The sequence below is a fragment of the Necator americanus genome, chromosome I (genome assembly GCF_031761385.1).
Source record: "Necator americanus strain Aroian chromosome I, whole genome shotgun sequence".
NCBI classification, from domain to species: Eukaryota; Metazoa; Nematoda; class Chromadorea; order Rhabditida; family Ancylostomatidae; genus Necator; species Necator americanus.
In genome coordinates, this window is record NC_087371.1 from 29837213 (window position 1) to 29853151 (window position 15939).

At 38.3% G+C, this 15939-nt stretch overlaps 2 protein-coding genes across 4 annotated transcripts in view; one reads left to right on the forward strand and one right to left on the reverse strand.

Annotated features, from left to right (window-relative positions):
* The window catches only part of RB195_007283 (uncharacterized protein), a gene marked incomplete at both ends in the record, with an annotated part of 37963 nt that overhangs the window by 2081 nt on the left and 19943 nt on the right, over window positions 1–15939 (forward strand). The window contains 19 exons of one of the 3 annotated variants that reach the window (XM_064180834.1): window positions 212–342; window positions 1381–1546; window positions 1604–1699; window positions 1753–1825; window positions 1890–2041; window positions 2127–2224; window positions 3149–3206; window positions 3265–3440; window positions 3520–3622; window positions 3848–3970; window positions 4036–4190; window positions 4246–4420; window positions 5515–5632; window positions 5720–5810; window positions 6074–6155; window positions 6210–6302; window positions 6379–6489; window positions 12665–12763; window positions 12829–12942. In XM_064180834.1, the coding sequence (XP_064037673.1) occupies window positions 212–342; window positions 1381–1546; window positions 1604–1699; window positions 1753–1825; window positions 1890–2041; window positions 2127–2224; window positions 3149–3206; window positions 3265–3440; window positions 3520–3622; window positions 3848–3970; window positions 4036–4190; window positions 4246–4420; window positions 5515–5632; window positions 5720–5810; window positions 6074–6155; window positions 6210–6302; window positions 6379–6489; window positions 12665–12763; window positions 12829–12942 (2214 nt within the window). Of the gene's footprint in view, window positions 1–211; window positions 343–1380; window positions 1547–1603; window positions 1700–1752; window positions 1826–1889; window positions 2042–2126; window positions 2225–3148; window positions 3207–3264; window positions 3441–3519; window positions 3623–3847; window positions 3971–4035; window positions 4191–4245; window positions 4421–5514; window positions 5633–5719; window positions 5811–6073; window positions 6156–6209; window positions 6303–6378; window positions 6490–7350; window positions 7375–12112; window positions 12176–12664; window positions 12764–12828; window positions 12943–15939 lie in introns of those variants that run through there. The other 2 variants (XM_013445978.2, XM_013445975.2) reach the window with 2 other exon arrangements.
* Window positions 8465–10675, reverse strand: RB195_007284 (uncharacterized protein; the record flags this gene model as incomplete). The annotated part of the gene is made up of 5 exons (XM_013445977.2): window positions 8465–8584; window positions 8811–9225; window positions 9285–9485; window positions 9603–10210; window positions 10448–10675. The coding sequence occupies 5 exons, from the start codon at window positions 10673–10675 to the stop codon at window positions 8465–8467; spliced, it is 1572 nt and encodes a 523-aa protein (XP_013301431.2).

Below are 15939 nucleotides of genomic sequence, written 5' to 3' on the forward strand. Positions count from 1 at the left end.
GTTTAATCGCTGGTCACAATACAGCGGGACACCACTGAGACCCTGCACACCAATAACGTCAGAACTACGTATTTGTCATAACTTTTCTATAGGCTGGAATTTTCCACTTTCCACTATTCTTTTTATCTAGCTACTACTTCTCGAGATTATGCATTCATTAACTTGTTACCTTGTTTTTTTTTTTTTGTTATAATTGAGCACTCATGTTAAGGTTACCTTGGAAACCGACGAAGATTTGGTGACAGAGATGAAGGTCAAATATTTCGATACTGTACCGGCTGCGAACGCTATGTGCATCCTCAAAACCGGATTTTTATTTGTCGCTAGTGAATTTGGAGATCAGTGAGTTTCTATTGAAGTTAATCTACGGGCTCGTAGTAATACTGTTAAATGTGAAGAACGAATAATGTAGTACGCACATATTGTAATTTTTCCACGTTTGAGTTGTTAATGAATAACTAAGACTACATGGTCAGTTATCCTTTCAAGGAATGAAGCGCTTTCGGTCCCACTATATACAAAGCGCAGAATTGCGACGCGCGACGCAAATTTGCACAAACAGCGAACAAGAGGCCTTCAAACCTGGATACTTGAACTGACCCACTGCAGAGCCTACTAGGTTGTCGTTGACGGCCACAGGATTACATTACTTAGGGGAAATTTCGAGCTTAAGGTGTGATAAGATTTGTGACAGAACATTTGAATGAGTTGACGAATTAAAGTGTTAAAGAATGTTGAGGGTTTTGTTGTGAGCGGCGATGAGGATCGAGGCGAAGCGGGAAACATTTGGAAAATCTTAAGCAATGGTTGTGTTTTTCTTTTTGTGCCTTATAGAAATTTACGGGACCTTACCTTCAGAGGAAACCGAAGATGCTGACTACTAAGATGTGTAGGTCGTAGACGATTTTCTTCAGCAATAATAGATTTAATGATTTTTGTTCTGCGCTCGTTGCAAAACCTACCAATTAGGGTTTGCATATGGTTATTATTATGATGATCGGCATGTCGTAGAAGGTGCGGGTTCAGGTAGTCATCGACATTATAGGTTTTGACCTATTTTCGTTTTATAAACGGTGGAAGCTTGATAGCCAAAGCTTTTTTTATAAACTGGACACAATTTCTACATGTGTTGGGAAACTTTCGTACTTTCTTTAGGTTATCTACAGATTTCCATGATAGTCCATGATAGAGAGAGGTAATAATGGACAATCACTTTTTTCTTGTACACATTATAGTTAGACAGCAGGAACACTGGTCAGATCTTCTGAGAAGTAGATGATTCTTGCTATTAGAAACTGACACAATCCTCTCTTTGTATAGGAAACATCTTGTTATTTAGGACTTCTGAGTAAAGCTGTACAGTAATTATATTAATTTCAGTCATCTCTATCAAATCGCCAATTTGGGAGATGATCCGGAAGAGCCCGAGTTCTCTTCAAAGATGCATTTGGACGAAGGCGAGACCTTCTTCTATGGCATTCGTGAGTTGAAAAGTTTGGTCCCTATCGACCGTATCGAAAGTCTGTGCCCGTTGACGGATGCATATGTAAGTGGTAACGTCTTTTGATCAACGCGGTTACTTTTTGTAATGTTAGCTTTCAAGATAGGAGATTTGGCACGTGAGGATGCACCTCAAATATATGCGTTAGTGGGTCGTGGTGCACGATCTACTCTTCGGGTTCTCAGGAATGGTCTAGAGGTTAGTTTCTTTTGCTTCTGAAGCTCTCCAAAGTACCTATTCACTTTTGATAGGTGTCGGAAATGGCCGTATCTGAACTTCCTGGTAACCCGAATGCGGTATGGACTGTGAAAAAGAACATAGATGGTTCAGAGAAAATTTACTTCAACTTTCCATCAATTTTTCTGGAAATATTACTTGTCCGTTTTAGATAAGCACGATGCATACATTGTTGTATCTTTCGTAAATGCAACACTTGTGTTGGCGATTGGTGAAACTGTCGAAGAGGCGAATGATTCTGGTTTTATGGCCACAACTCCTACGCTTGGTTGTGGAATCATTGGTGACGATGCATTACTTCAGGTTGGTTTTTGACTACTTTGAATTCCCCTGTCGGGTTTGGTGTATTACTATCCTTTTTCATTTTGTCTCACTCTACTATACACAGATTTACCCGGAGGGTATTCGGCATATCCGTTCGGATCGTCGTGTGAATGAATGGAAGACCCCAGGAAAACGACAGATTGTGAAGTGTGCGATGAACCGGTTAGGTTTTTCCACTCATAGACTTCTTTATGCCCTAATGAAAATCTAGCAATATTTTACTAGACTTCTTCTTTCTTCATCTTTCATATCTTTCTTCACTTTACTTCTTCTTTCATATTTCATTCTAATTTTAAATACATCAGTTAAATGATTAGTGTTTTGAAGTGTTTCTTCTTCTTGTAAACTAGTCCTTTCATAGATTTAGTCGTTCACGTTCCTAGGCTTGGAATTTTTCTGTTTGATCAGTTTGCCTTTTCTGTACATGACCTTCGTGCAATTCTTTCAATCTTCGAGATGTTTCGCTTCAAAATGTCAAAACCAACCACTTGTTGTGATTAATTCTACAGCTTGATAATCATGGATGCGATAGTCGGACCCGGTGCTCTGACCCCGTTCACTTTTGAACGGTTGGGGAAGGGGCCTTCTTCACTTTTAAACGGTTGGCAAAATTACCCCCTTCACTTTTGGGCGGTTGGCGAAAGGACCCCTTTCACTTGCGCTGCACCCCATGAGCCAAACCCCCTTCACCTGAGGAGGGTCCGGCTTCTCCCTATCGCACCTATATTGATAATATTTCAAGCTTTGTGGTCGCTTAGACACAAGATAGATTAAATTCGTTTGTCATTTAGAGCGTTTTAGTTAGAGTATGTGGTACATCAATCTTTTTCATCAGAGATATCAGAGAAATGCAAGAACCCGTCGAGGTCAAATTATGTCGTATATTTACTTTTTCTGCTATTTAAAGTTTAAAGTTTTGGATATTAAAAAGAAAAACAATCAAGTTTTCCTTATTTTTCTCTCGTTTTTCTTTTTTATGTCAAGTTTTTTTTTTAACATTTCGCACCCTTCTTGTGGTACACATTGTGGTCACATAATTTTACATAATTGGCTTTTATTCTGCTCAAATTATCACTCCTTATTTAGACGACAAGTTGCTGTTGCTTTAGCTGGTGGTGAACTCGTGTATTTCGAGCTTGATCCCGTAAGTTTTGAAATCACATTAATAAAGAGCCAGTAATACAAGTCATAGCTGCTTTTAGACTGGTCAGCTGAATGAGTTCACTGAGCGGACTTCATGGCCACATGAGGTATTGTGTATGAGTTTAAGTGAAATTCCTGAAGGAGAACTTCGTTCACGCTTCCTCACTGTTGGAATTGCCGACAGTACTGTACGAGTGATTTCGCTGGATCCCCAGGACACCCTCAGTCCTCTAAGGTATAGCGGTGATAAATTCACTATTGTATTGGCATGAGAACAAGACTTTCAAAAATACTAATCACTCCTTCATCTTCAGTATGCAAGCTCTTCCATCTCCACCGGAGTCGCTCCTTCTTCTTGAAACAACCAGTGAAGATGGTAAAGGACAATCGACTATCCATCTTAACATCGGTCTTCAGGTACTTAATGGACGTCTCTTTTTCTCGTATCGTTTACAATCAGTATTTTGTAGAAGGTTCTGGTCATCCAGCTCCTTTACTTCCCTTCTTGCTCTGTGTTTTCTTTTTTGATGAACTTTTTGGTTTTGACTCATTGCTTTAATTCTTTGTCTTGATATGTAGTATTTTCCCCACTACTAAGTCTTTTCCCTCGAGAAGATTTCATCTCATGTAAAATTTTTGCAGAACGGATGTCTTTTGCGAACGACTGTTGATAATGTTACTGGAGATATGATGGACACTAGGACAAGATATCTGGGAACCAGGCCAGTGAGGGTGTTCCGCGTGCGCAGCCAAAACAAGGATGCTGTGAGTTTACTGGGCTTTGTTCTAAGTTTATAGCCTGATTCAATCATTAACGTCAATTATTAAAGGTTCTCTGCACTTCTTCGCGATCTTGGCTCTTGTATCACTATCAAAATCGTTTCCATCTCACTCCACTCAGTTACGTAACATTGGAGTCGGCTTCAAGTTTCAGCTCAGAACAATGTCTGGAAGGAATCGTCGCAATTGCTGAAAATACTTTGAGGTAATGATGTTAAATAACACACTAGCACTGCATTACGCACAAACTCTGTTTTCAGGATCATGGCAGTAGAAAAGCTTGGCGCATCATTCAATCATATCACCTATCCTCTGAAGTTCACACCTCGACGAATGATCGTTCACCCATTAGCGACTTCAATTATGATCATTGAAACTGACCATGCAGCGTACACGACAATTACTCTGGACAAAAAACGAAACGATATGGCCGATGTGAGTTCTTCATGCTTTTGAAAGTTCTTGTGTATGCATATATAACTTTTTACTTACACAAGGTACAAGTAGTTCTCACGACACTTCTACGTTATGCCAATTTCTTACCAGGTGTAAACTCTTTTACATCTGAATCTTCAAAAATCAGATGAATCGGATCTAGGACGATGCTATTAGTTCTCCAAGAGTTTGATATAGGGATAATGCACGTGGTGGATTGAAGACTGAATTCGTTTGAGTCGCAACTTTTATGATAGTAGGAGAAGGAGGATTTGTCCTCTTCCGTGCTACACACGAAAAACACTGTAATTAGGAAATAAATTTGTAGTAGGGTTGTAGCATATGAAATTAGAAATGTATCCTCAACACAGCGCACTATGGCTCATTTTAAGTGGGCGTAATTGGAGTCGGGTACGATTGAAGGATTCAGGAACCCAGACATCCGTTTCATTCTGTGTAGGTTTAGTTTCACCTTATTGCACCTATATTAGGCGCCGTGATTTACCGACTCGGTAGAGTTGTGGATTTAGATCTACGATCTCGGATTACGGTAATAAAACTGAAAGATGTGGTAGTGAGAGTTTATAAGATGTGTATGAAGACAGTCCTACAACAGAATTGGTCTAGTTCTTTTCTTAAGAGAGACTTTCTACTCTCCTAAGAATAGAACTATATGTTCGTTAGAGAAAATTCTTGGTAAATTCAGTAGAAATATGCCATCATGGAGTTGAGATTGCTTGTATTCTGAATTTCTGCTAGTGTTAAGTGTGCTTGATGAAATATTTGCACATTTGAGACCAGGAGGTAAATAATAGATATTCACTTTTGAATAATTTTTGTTGACTAAAAAAATCTAATCATTTTAAAGAGGATATGTGTTTTGGAGTCAGTTTTGAATAATAAAGAAATTTCGTTTTCAGAGATAGTTGAATAAAACTATTGAGAAAAAAAGACCTTCTGATAATTTTTTTTTATTTTCATAGTTTATTATTATTATTATTATTAATTTATTTTTTTTAAAATAAACATTGAGTGCTTTTCGACGTTTATCTTAAGAAACACCATAAATTATTCTGATTGAATAAAGCTTTCAGGATATTGTTCGTCTTGCTACTGATATGGAAGAAGTAGAATTAGCGAAAGAAATTGCCGATGTTCTTCGAAATAATAGACCAGATGAGACCGTGTACGGAGCAGCTAAGGCTGCTACAGGTAAACTTGCTTTCCTATTATACCATAAACTACTACGTATCTGTTGAGTTCTGAGCCCTTTCACCCACCAAAATCAACTTTTTTTAGGTAAATGGGCGTCCGTTGTACGTCTTCTGAATGTGAAAAGCGGCGAGGTTCTATCACTCTTCGAACTTCCTCAGGATGAAGCTGCGAAATGGTAAGATGTCACACAAAGAATGTCCCTTTTATTATACAAACATTGGACGTCCTTAAACCGGAAAGCCACATTTATTTCTCTTTTTTTTTCGTGTGTCCTTGCGATAGGTGAGAAGAATCCAGTACATAGTAACATCGAGAGGAGATAGTTATGGACAACTGTTTTTTATTTTAGAAAAAAACGTTGTAAAATTGGAAACTGTACCTCAACATGCACTTTGGTTTTGTTTGCTGAATGTGTTGATAATTGTTTAATTGTTGCAGCATCGCTCTTGTGCAATTCGCAAGTCATCAAGATACCTTGATGGTCCTTGTAGGTTGCACTATTGCTCAAAAATTGAGTCAGGTAATTTTTTGTTTCATTTTTATCCGAGTAACATGATCTTCACTTTCTTCCAAGGTTGCTAAAAGTACCCGTGGTTGCATTTACACGTTCCTTCTGACAGCTGCAGGAGACCGTTTTGAACTTATTCATCGCACAGATACGCCATACGTGAGGATTCTCCTAAAGCGTTTATAAACTATAGAAGAGGAATGTTTTGTAGAAAAAATACCGCAGATTGTTTTAGCCTGTCAACGCGATCCATGATTTCCGCGGTTCAGCTCTTGTGGGAATGTCTAATCATCTGCGCCTCTATGAATTCGGAAAGAAAAAGTTACTTGCCAAATGCGAGAATAAAGTGAGTATTCTAATTTCTTCTGTTCTTTTACCTACTACTCATTTACGCGTTCTGCACAGTTATTCCAAAGTAAGGACCCTTTTACTCAAAGTAGTATTTCTAAGCTAATGCTATTTTGACAACGCTACCGCATTGATGTTGCACTCTTTTTTTTGCTTGTTCCATATTAGCTTATTAGCTCTTGCTGTTGTTAGACATCATTACTTTCTCCACACATGGGTTCCAAGAACGCTCATTCATCCAAAATAGAATAGCCTCCCCACACTGCTCTATTCGACATAATCACTTTCTTTGAATTCTTGATAAACAAACTAAACTAACTAAATCCTAGACGATCTCACTATCTTCTCTATTTTGTTAAGCATCAAATTTCATGCTACCTTTCTTGAGATTACCGTAATACAAAGGATAATGTTGTGTGAGAAATTGAGTGGTGTAAGGTTACCGCTAAGGTAAATGCAATTCTTTCTGCTTTTTATCTCTGCACTTAAAGCTTTGCTGCAGTGGTAGCATTTGTACGTACTTTGGATTACGGTTATTCATTTTCTGATATGCTGAGTGTAGTTGGGATAAAAAAAGTAAGAAGTAAAAGGAAGTAATTCCATATAGACAATGTTTTATCTGTGGTCATTGAAGTCCATAATTTTGTTGAAGATTACGAGTTCCCTGTCTGATATTATTTTTTGGCCAGAAAGTACGCAAGTTTTGTTACATACCTTAAGGGAATTTATAAATTACGATTTTGTACGTCTTTCAAATTAATTTCCTTTCCAAATAAGATTTTGAAGATTCCATCAAAACATAGAATAATGCTGTATTGAAGCCGTCGGCACGCACTTTTGAGCTCAATTGTTGATTTAGGTGGAACATCTGAACAAACAATAGGAAAAGTGCAGGCTTGTACATATTTGAATTTCAAAACATGACTTGATGTAGATTCTTGAAAGTAGAGGTAAATTTGAGATAGACATATTTGCTATACTGGCAAATGAAAACAGGTGAATTTTGTCAGAAAATCAATCAGTGAAATCTTTTCTATTTGCTAATATTTTAGCGTTCTGCCTTTCCATTCTTTTTTTTTGTAGTTTTACTTTTGGTAACTAAGTTTACATACTTTTATACACTAAGTTCAGTATGCCAATCTTTAAATGGAGTTTTATTTTGAAAAAGTGCTCACATTTTGCCGAAGATGCTGTGGTGAGGTTGTTAGGAAGGCAAATACAGAATGATTTTTGTCTTCGGTTTGCTTTACAATGCACGTGAAGTGATCTAGTACCACTTATATCACAGCAATAATCATTTGATCATCATCTTTCGAAAAATATGTTGTTCTGAAATCGTATTTTCAGTCATAAAGGATAAAATTACTGGCGTATGAATCCACTTTGAATGCACCAACACGTTTTAGTGCAATTCGTAATCGCTGAAATTTTTTGGAATGCATGTTGGCCCATATAATAACTTGCGGGGGCTAGCCGATGTGTTAAGTCAGTGTTTTTATCCTCTCAGACTAGTGTAGTACCAATTTATCGACCTCGGAGGGATGAAAGGCAGTTTCGAACCATCGACCGCGTAAATACAGCGGACCTGAACCACACTCACCCTATTTTCACTTTTTTTCAGTCATATAGAGGTGCTACTTTGCCGTTAATTTTGAGATTTGATGGAGGTTGATTTTTTATATTCATAAGGGCAGGTGAGCCATGTTCATTATAGCCTCTTCTTGAATAACTTTTATTCAAAGGACAAAATATTCAATAAAGAAGGAAAATATGAACACGTGAATGAACACTACCAAACAACACGCCTGTGATGTTAGCATTGGACCCGTCTTTAATTTATATACTTTAGCTTTTTGATTCATACCAAAAAAGAAGAGATTTAGAAAAAAAAAACACAGATATACTTGTAGTAAGCAATGAGATGAAATCTTTGGCAGCAGTACCGGTGTGTATGTCAGATCATTTCGGTTCTCCTACTTGCTAACTGACGGCATGTTCGTGTTCCCAGCGTACATTTGTGGTGGAGAAGAGGCTGTACGATAGTTCTTATTGACTCCAGAACGGACGTTTGAGTTGTACGAGTTGTTCGTGTACTAAAAGAAGGTGTGAGATAGTATATGTAGAGAAATTAGACGAGCCACCATATATTCGATATTAGCCTGAGTATATTCACTTAGAGGATGCGAAATTTATTCATTAGTAGTATCTGTATGAAGCGGAAATGATGCAGCCAAATTTATGTTGCTCAAGCAATCAATCAGGAAGTAGATTTTATTTCTTGTCATGTTTCGTTTGAAAAAAAAATCGCTATTTGCTCACCTTGTTAGTGGTCGGATGATTCAGATGATGACATGTGAGCAGTCGTTTGAAGCATGTGCGAAACTCTCGATTGAACACAGTGTAAATCACAGGATTCAACGCTGAGTTCAGGTAGCCAAGCCAAAATAGCACCGACCATATGACGTCATTTGTTTGTAATTCGAGACCATACAACAATGAGAATCCAAGCCAACAGAAAATGAAACAACCCGTCACGATTGCGACTGTTTTTGCCGCCTTAATCTCTAAGGACAGTCGTTTCTCATATGCACAGCCGCTCTTCTTCGCATGCCCTCTTTGCATTAATTTTCGCAACGGATTGTTTCGAAGTTTTGCTCGCAAAGGTATCTTTGGTGTCGGCATATCACAGTTTGCTTCCGGCTCAAGATGGGCAGCCTTCTGCTTTGTTGGCGACCTGTGAAAGAGATTTTCATTGATGGATTCTATGGAAAGGGAAGAACAGTCTTGTCTCACCCGGCAGAATCTTCTGAGGCGGTACTGGCTTTCTCCGTAGTCATTTTTGTTGGAACTGGCGACTTATCACGTGATACTCTTCTATTCGGTGATGTAGGATGTTGAACGGAAACTTGTCCCTCGCCATCATGTCTGATCGTTGGAAGGGAAGCGTTGCTTTCTCTTTGCGAATTCGTTGCACCACTACCGTTATGCGCGTTACTGAAATATGCTCAATTTAATGGTGAAAAATATTCTAACATTAACATTAATAATCTAACATTAATCTCAATCTAACATTAATATTCTAACATGTAACATTGAACTTGTGAAACTTACGTCACTCTCGATGAAAGATGTGGTGGACGAATATTAGTGACTGATGATCCACGATGCACTCGCAACATCGGCAAGGATTCCTTCGCCAACACATTAGGATGGTTGATCAAGTAGCTTTTCGTGTTCTTATTGGCATTCGCCGTCACTTGCATCATCCCAGAATAAATACTCTTAGTTGCTGCTCGTGCGGCGATGTAGATACGGAAATACACAAATATCACGATAACCATAGGCACATAAAAGCTGCTCGAAGCACTAAAGGTTATGTAGGCGCGACCAGCATTAGCGGGTGTGCATTTACACGGCTCCTGATTCACATCCTTTATAGAAGATGCGAGGAAAAAGCTTGGGCTACAGATTATAAATGATCCAATCCACACAATCGCAACGGTACATCGAGCTCGGAATTTCGTCACTAGCATAGGATAATTCAATGGTTTGATTATTGCTATGTATCGATCAATAGATATGGCGACAAGGTTATAGATCGATGCTGTGCACATCCAAATATCCATTGTTAGCCAGATTGTGCACCATGTCTCTCCGAAGATCCAGTAACCATTTAGAACTTCGTTCGCAATACTGAATGGCAGAATAACTGTCCCTACCTGAAAACGAAATTATAATAGTATTTTATTTGTAGTTAACGAAATTGTTCTAAAAATATGGGATGGAAATATCGTGAACGATTTAAAAAGTGAGATGGAAGTAAGAAATTCGAGTATTAAATGGGTTTAATGGGCCTGTTGGATCTTTTTCGTATTTCTATGTTTGCGGATTTTCTTTTTGTTCCTGGAATTTATCCACGTTTAATGGGGGATAATATTCTAAGCTGCTGAACTCACCAAAAGATCGGCCACTCCTAGTGAAAGAATAAGCAGGCCGGTAGCCGAACGTAGTCGTCTTCGTAAAAGAACAGCGGCAATAACGAGAGCATTTCCAAGTACCACGACTACCACCAATACAGTCAACACAGAAATAATTGAGAAAATTCGAAAGAATTTGGCATGATGTGGGTTGCGTGACCATTCGTAAAATGTGCATGTATAGTTATGCACCGGGTCGGCAATCATTTTCAACTCTATATGTTGAAAAAACTGCTGCAGAAAATGCTTAGCTCATTTTCTGGAATTGTAAAAGTATATCTTCACAATTGTAATACGTCACATAAATTCTCCGTACATACAATGAAACAATTCATGGTTGGAGAAAAGTATTAGGTGAGATGAATTCCCCGAATGTGCTAATTTAAAGGACAAAAATACGCGGAAATCGTCGATTGCAAAAGTGATGACTGTGTAAGGATAACTTTTATATGTGTGCAGACGACAGCGGCTTTTTTTTTTACCGCGAAGAGGATGTGTAAAGCATCCTTTTTTTCGCGTCAACTTGCTGTCGAATTTTTCAGTATTCGATTGATTGACGTGAATGTTACAATATGATTATCCATCGCTGAGAATTGACCATCCACCATACACTATCTGACTAGTAATTAGTTGGTGTAGTTTAGAAATCAGTTACCGTAGTCCCCCGTTCTAGAGTGAACTGCTTCCCCAGCCCCTCTGCAAAGTCAGGGGAGCAGCGCGATCTATTCAAATACAACTTGCTATGATTTTATAGCTGGAGACCGGAGAAACACCTGTTTAGCAGGTGTTTGAGGTGAATAAAAAATGAGTGCATTAATTGAAATCAGGGTAATAAACATAAATAACACTGCTTTAACGCGTTTAATTACACAAAATGAACGTAAACGTCGAGGAAAGTTATAGTTGAAATACACTTGCAGAGAAGAGTTGCGGAGCCATCACTTTGTGGGCGTGCCGTTTCAAAAGTGGGGAAAAAAACACGCAAAGGGAGCTTGTGTTTAAGCAAGCAAAGGGCTTACAGCTGACATCAGTAAATATTTTGTTTTACGGAAAAGTTGTTGAATAGTTGCAAAATTGTTGTTAAAAAATAATTGGCAATGCTAACTAATCATTAAGGATTAGTTAATAAGGTTATTCTTGATATTCTCATGGGTGTTAATCATCAAATTTATGGGATTTGAGTGTAGTTCTCGAACTCGAACTCGAAGAGATGACATGATAAATGAAAGATTTGACAACACTTATAGTCCGGAATTCTGTTCATTCCGTACTTCCTCAAATTGCAAATTTATTCTGACCTACCCAGCTACTCGCTTTACTCGACAGCAACTTTTTTTCGTTGTGATTACTGCGAAATTCAAATTTTGCTTCGTAAGGTGGTGGCCCTTCAGATTAGGGGTCAAAACATGAGGAATTCCCTGAATTTTAAACTTTTCGAACAAAAAGAAAGTCAACTTCATCTAAATCTAATCAAATCAGCACTCAGTGGTGTGAATAATAGAAAAATTTAAGGTGCCGAAGTCTTTCACCGACGAAGATGAAACAGGGTGTACTTTCGCTACTTTATTCGTCATTATAAGTAGAGCTAAGTGCTCATTAAAGTATTTTCTTTCAAGTGGAAATTTTTCATCGAGTGATTTTTCCATGGCTGACCTTTTACCTATAATATCTGATGGTCGTTCCTTTTGTAGGAATTCCGCTTTAGAAGTTTGTTTCTGGTTCAAGAAAAACGATAGTTTTTTTTGCCATCTCCAGGAAATTTTGCTGTAAAATTGATTGGCCGAGATCAATTAATTGATTTCAAGCGCCGTATCAACTTATACTCTTGAATTTTCCTGTATTGTTTTCATATAGCTCAAGAAATGTGGATGAACAAGAGGAAGAAAGTGATATCAACCTAAAAAAAAGGACGCTGTTTGTTCACGAAATGTCATTCATCCATTGCTTGACTTCACGAATAGCTGTAAAACGATTAGTAGCCGCGCATAATTACGTGCTGTCATCCGACAACAATACGTAAGAGTTTGCGTAGTTGTATACTTGTATGTATATGTGAGCTCGCCGTCAACGTCCCCAATAACTGCCAATGTTGACTATTCATAAAGGATTCGTTAGTTATTTACCGTAGGCTGCTGGATAAACGTGAAAAACGAGAAAAAGTATGATTGAATGCGAATAACGGAGTGGTAATTTCAGAACTTCCCCGTGCAAATCACCGCCATTCAATCGACAGGGCAACGTATTATCGTAACAGATTCACAAGAATCCGTACACTTTGTACGGTACAGAAAAGCTGTACGAGAAGTTCCCTTATTTGACCGGTTTCTTAAGGTGCTTTAGAAGGATTTCCTGTTTTCCAGGAGAATCAATTGGTGATCTTTTGTGATGACACCACTCCTCGATATGTGACCACATCTTGCGTCTTGGATTACAATACGGTGGCGGTGGGAGACAAATTCGGATCGATTTCCATAGTGAGTTGCTTTTCGTTTTTTTTTTCTGCCCTTGAGTTCGGTTATAGTTCTTTTCTGAGTTGAAAGGTCTTTAAATTCCGATTTTTGCGCAATGCAATTGCTTATGGTTGTCTGCAAAAGAAGAAGAAAATTTCTAGAGTTTTTGTCGATATTTAGGGAGAATATTGAATCCGGAATTTGCTGTGATTGAGAAGGATTTAGAATGTAAAAAATGTATTTAAAGTTCTTTAGCGGATATAGGGAAGAATCTAAAAGAAACGTAGAGTTTATGCAGCTTTACTTTCATCCGGATATTGGAAAAAGGAGATTAGCAGAAAGTGCTATCGTTCAATCTCTAATCCTAGGTATCTCTTCATTAAGTGGTGCCGGAATCGGGGGAATTAAATCACGAATGCGAAGAAATCAAGGGGGGGGGGGGGGGAACTAGGTGGAGTGTGACACAGAGAAGCCTCATAAGTGGCAAGATTAGAGAGCTATGAGAAGATGATAGAATGCGCTTGGGAAGTATGCACGTAACTAAGCTGCGTCGTGACGGGACCCGCCCACGGGTGGTGGTTATGTGAAGGCCTCTCTCGAATGAGCCGCCAATTCTATAGTGCATGCCTCATGTGGTAACGCATGAATCCATTCTCAGAAATATTAGCACAGGAATGTGAATAACGTCTCCTCCCATTACAAAATCGTTCTTGTTTTTTGCGACAGTGATGTCAAAGTACACTACAAGTTGATGTGTGTGTACCTATCTACATCGAGAACGTAATATGTTGAGATATGTGTGTATCTCCGTGTGGAAAGCTAAGCAAAGCAATAAGAACGATATCACGAGGCGTACAGTGCTCCAGAAAATTCGATATCACACCCTGATTATGCATAATACGTGGTTGTTTATTGTTGTAACTATGCTGAAGTAGAATAATTTTGCTTCGGTTGATCTCTGAAAATTCTCAATATGTGAACATGATAGCGAGAACCACCGATTTACTCTAAAAAAAAAAACTCCAGAAAGACCATGGAATGTATTCTTTTGCAACGAAAGTTGACTGAGATGTTTTACATCGGTGTTCTTCAAGCAATCCTCCTAACTGTAAACAAAAACATGTGAGGAAATTTATGACTCAATTTGAGTTCATTGATCCCGTGCTTAGTGGCGTGGAGTTCTGCAACTAGATTATAATAGTTTTTTTTTCAAGATTTTGCTTGTACCATTTGTGAAGGGGCCTAGCTGAACATTTGATGTTGAAGTCTTTCCTGACTGAGTTTTCTCATCTTATCTGGATAACATTTTAGTAAGTATTTCAGTAAGGAGGAAAAATTCTAACACTTTCAAGAAAAAAAGATAGATTGGGAATACTTTCCCTCATGGAGTTTAAAAACAGAAAGAGCTCAAACAAAGGACAATTGTGGTCACGTCATGGCTGCATTGACGTCCCATGCAAGCTTAAGTAAGCTTAGAATTTTTGGCTGTTTTTGGCTCAAACAAAAAAAAGAGGAATGATGACTTTGTGGAGTAGAAATGACAACCTCTACTCATAATTTGGATGCGACTTTTGCCACGGTGTGTTCGAGCCACTGCCAACCTAATGAATGATGGAGTCACGGCCGGCATGCAGTTCTAATGAAAACAAGCACCTCACAGAGTTGCTGCCTGAGCGGAGAGTCACTCTTTGTTCACAAACGAACGCAGAAAAAAAATGTGAATGACTCTTCCAGAAGAGGCTTGGACGTGAGAGACTTGATGATGTATCAGAGTAGTGGAGAAATTCTGGTATGAGCAGCAGCTAATGAGGAAATGCGGCACATCCAGCTGAGCATCCCTTCTTTGCTTCATTCCAACCAACTGTCTCATATCCGTTATTATTCGTATGGAAATATTTGTTCTAGCCTCGAAATACAGCTTAGTCTATAGGATAAGGCAGATCTCAACCACAAAACCATAATTATGCAGGATATCTTCTAAGAGGTGACGTAAAAATCTGTCGTGATAGTTTCCGATGCGAATGACGTAGTAACAGCTCTTAATGTCTGTCGCCAGTAGTCATCTGAACCAATTCAGACAGCCAATGCAAAAATTGTATTAAATAGAATGAGACACCTGGATCAAGCTTTTGGAAAAGAGATTACGGAGTGGAAAGAGAGTTCCGGTCCAAACGCTCAGCTTCAAAATGTTTTTTTTTTTCATTTTATGTGTCCTAAATACGTACTAATGAGAAGCGATTCGAAACCTCATCGCTCAACGTTCATTCGGTTGCAGCCGTTTCATTGTCGATAATTAATGAGTACTTATGTGAACGAGATATCAGTGCTCTTAATTTAGCGAAATTTAGATAAGTAGCGGCAACGAGGGGGGGAGTCTAAGTAGCTGAATATCTAATTTTTCCTGTTTTGAAACTCTCACTCACATAGCAGCCATGTTTTCAGTTTTAGTTCACTGAAACACTATGCGTCAGTCAAAATATTCCCTGGAAATGTAGAAACTTGGAAGGTGTAAACATGGTTTATTTTATGCGTAGTTTCTTCGCTTTTGATGAAACCTATGTTGAATTGAGAAAAATTTACTCGATACTTTTTATGTTTCTTTTTGTTTAGCCTCTAGAATCCACTTAGAAGCATTAATGACTACCTTTGACCTTCTATTGAGATCCGAGGCTCTGAATCGACAGTATTTAAAAAAGTGTTGAATTTTTTTCTTGAAGGAAATAACAGGATTTCGTTGATTTTTTTTGCTGTTTCATGTTTGTGCAACGCCATTTCAAACGGGAGTTGAACATTATCAAGATGGATTTTTTTTAAATCTAATGGAAATTTGAATAGAACCTAGACTCGTAGAGGATAAGAAATGAAATGTAAACACATCAATACGTTGGAGGAGTGCGGTGGATGAGTACCATAAAATGTGGGGAAAATTCTTGGAGGAAGAAACATGAGATTTGTAATTTTTGAGAATTTGAAAATATCTAGAATTATAATAACAAAATATGCACGACTGCAGTAGGAACG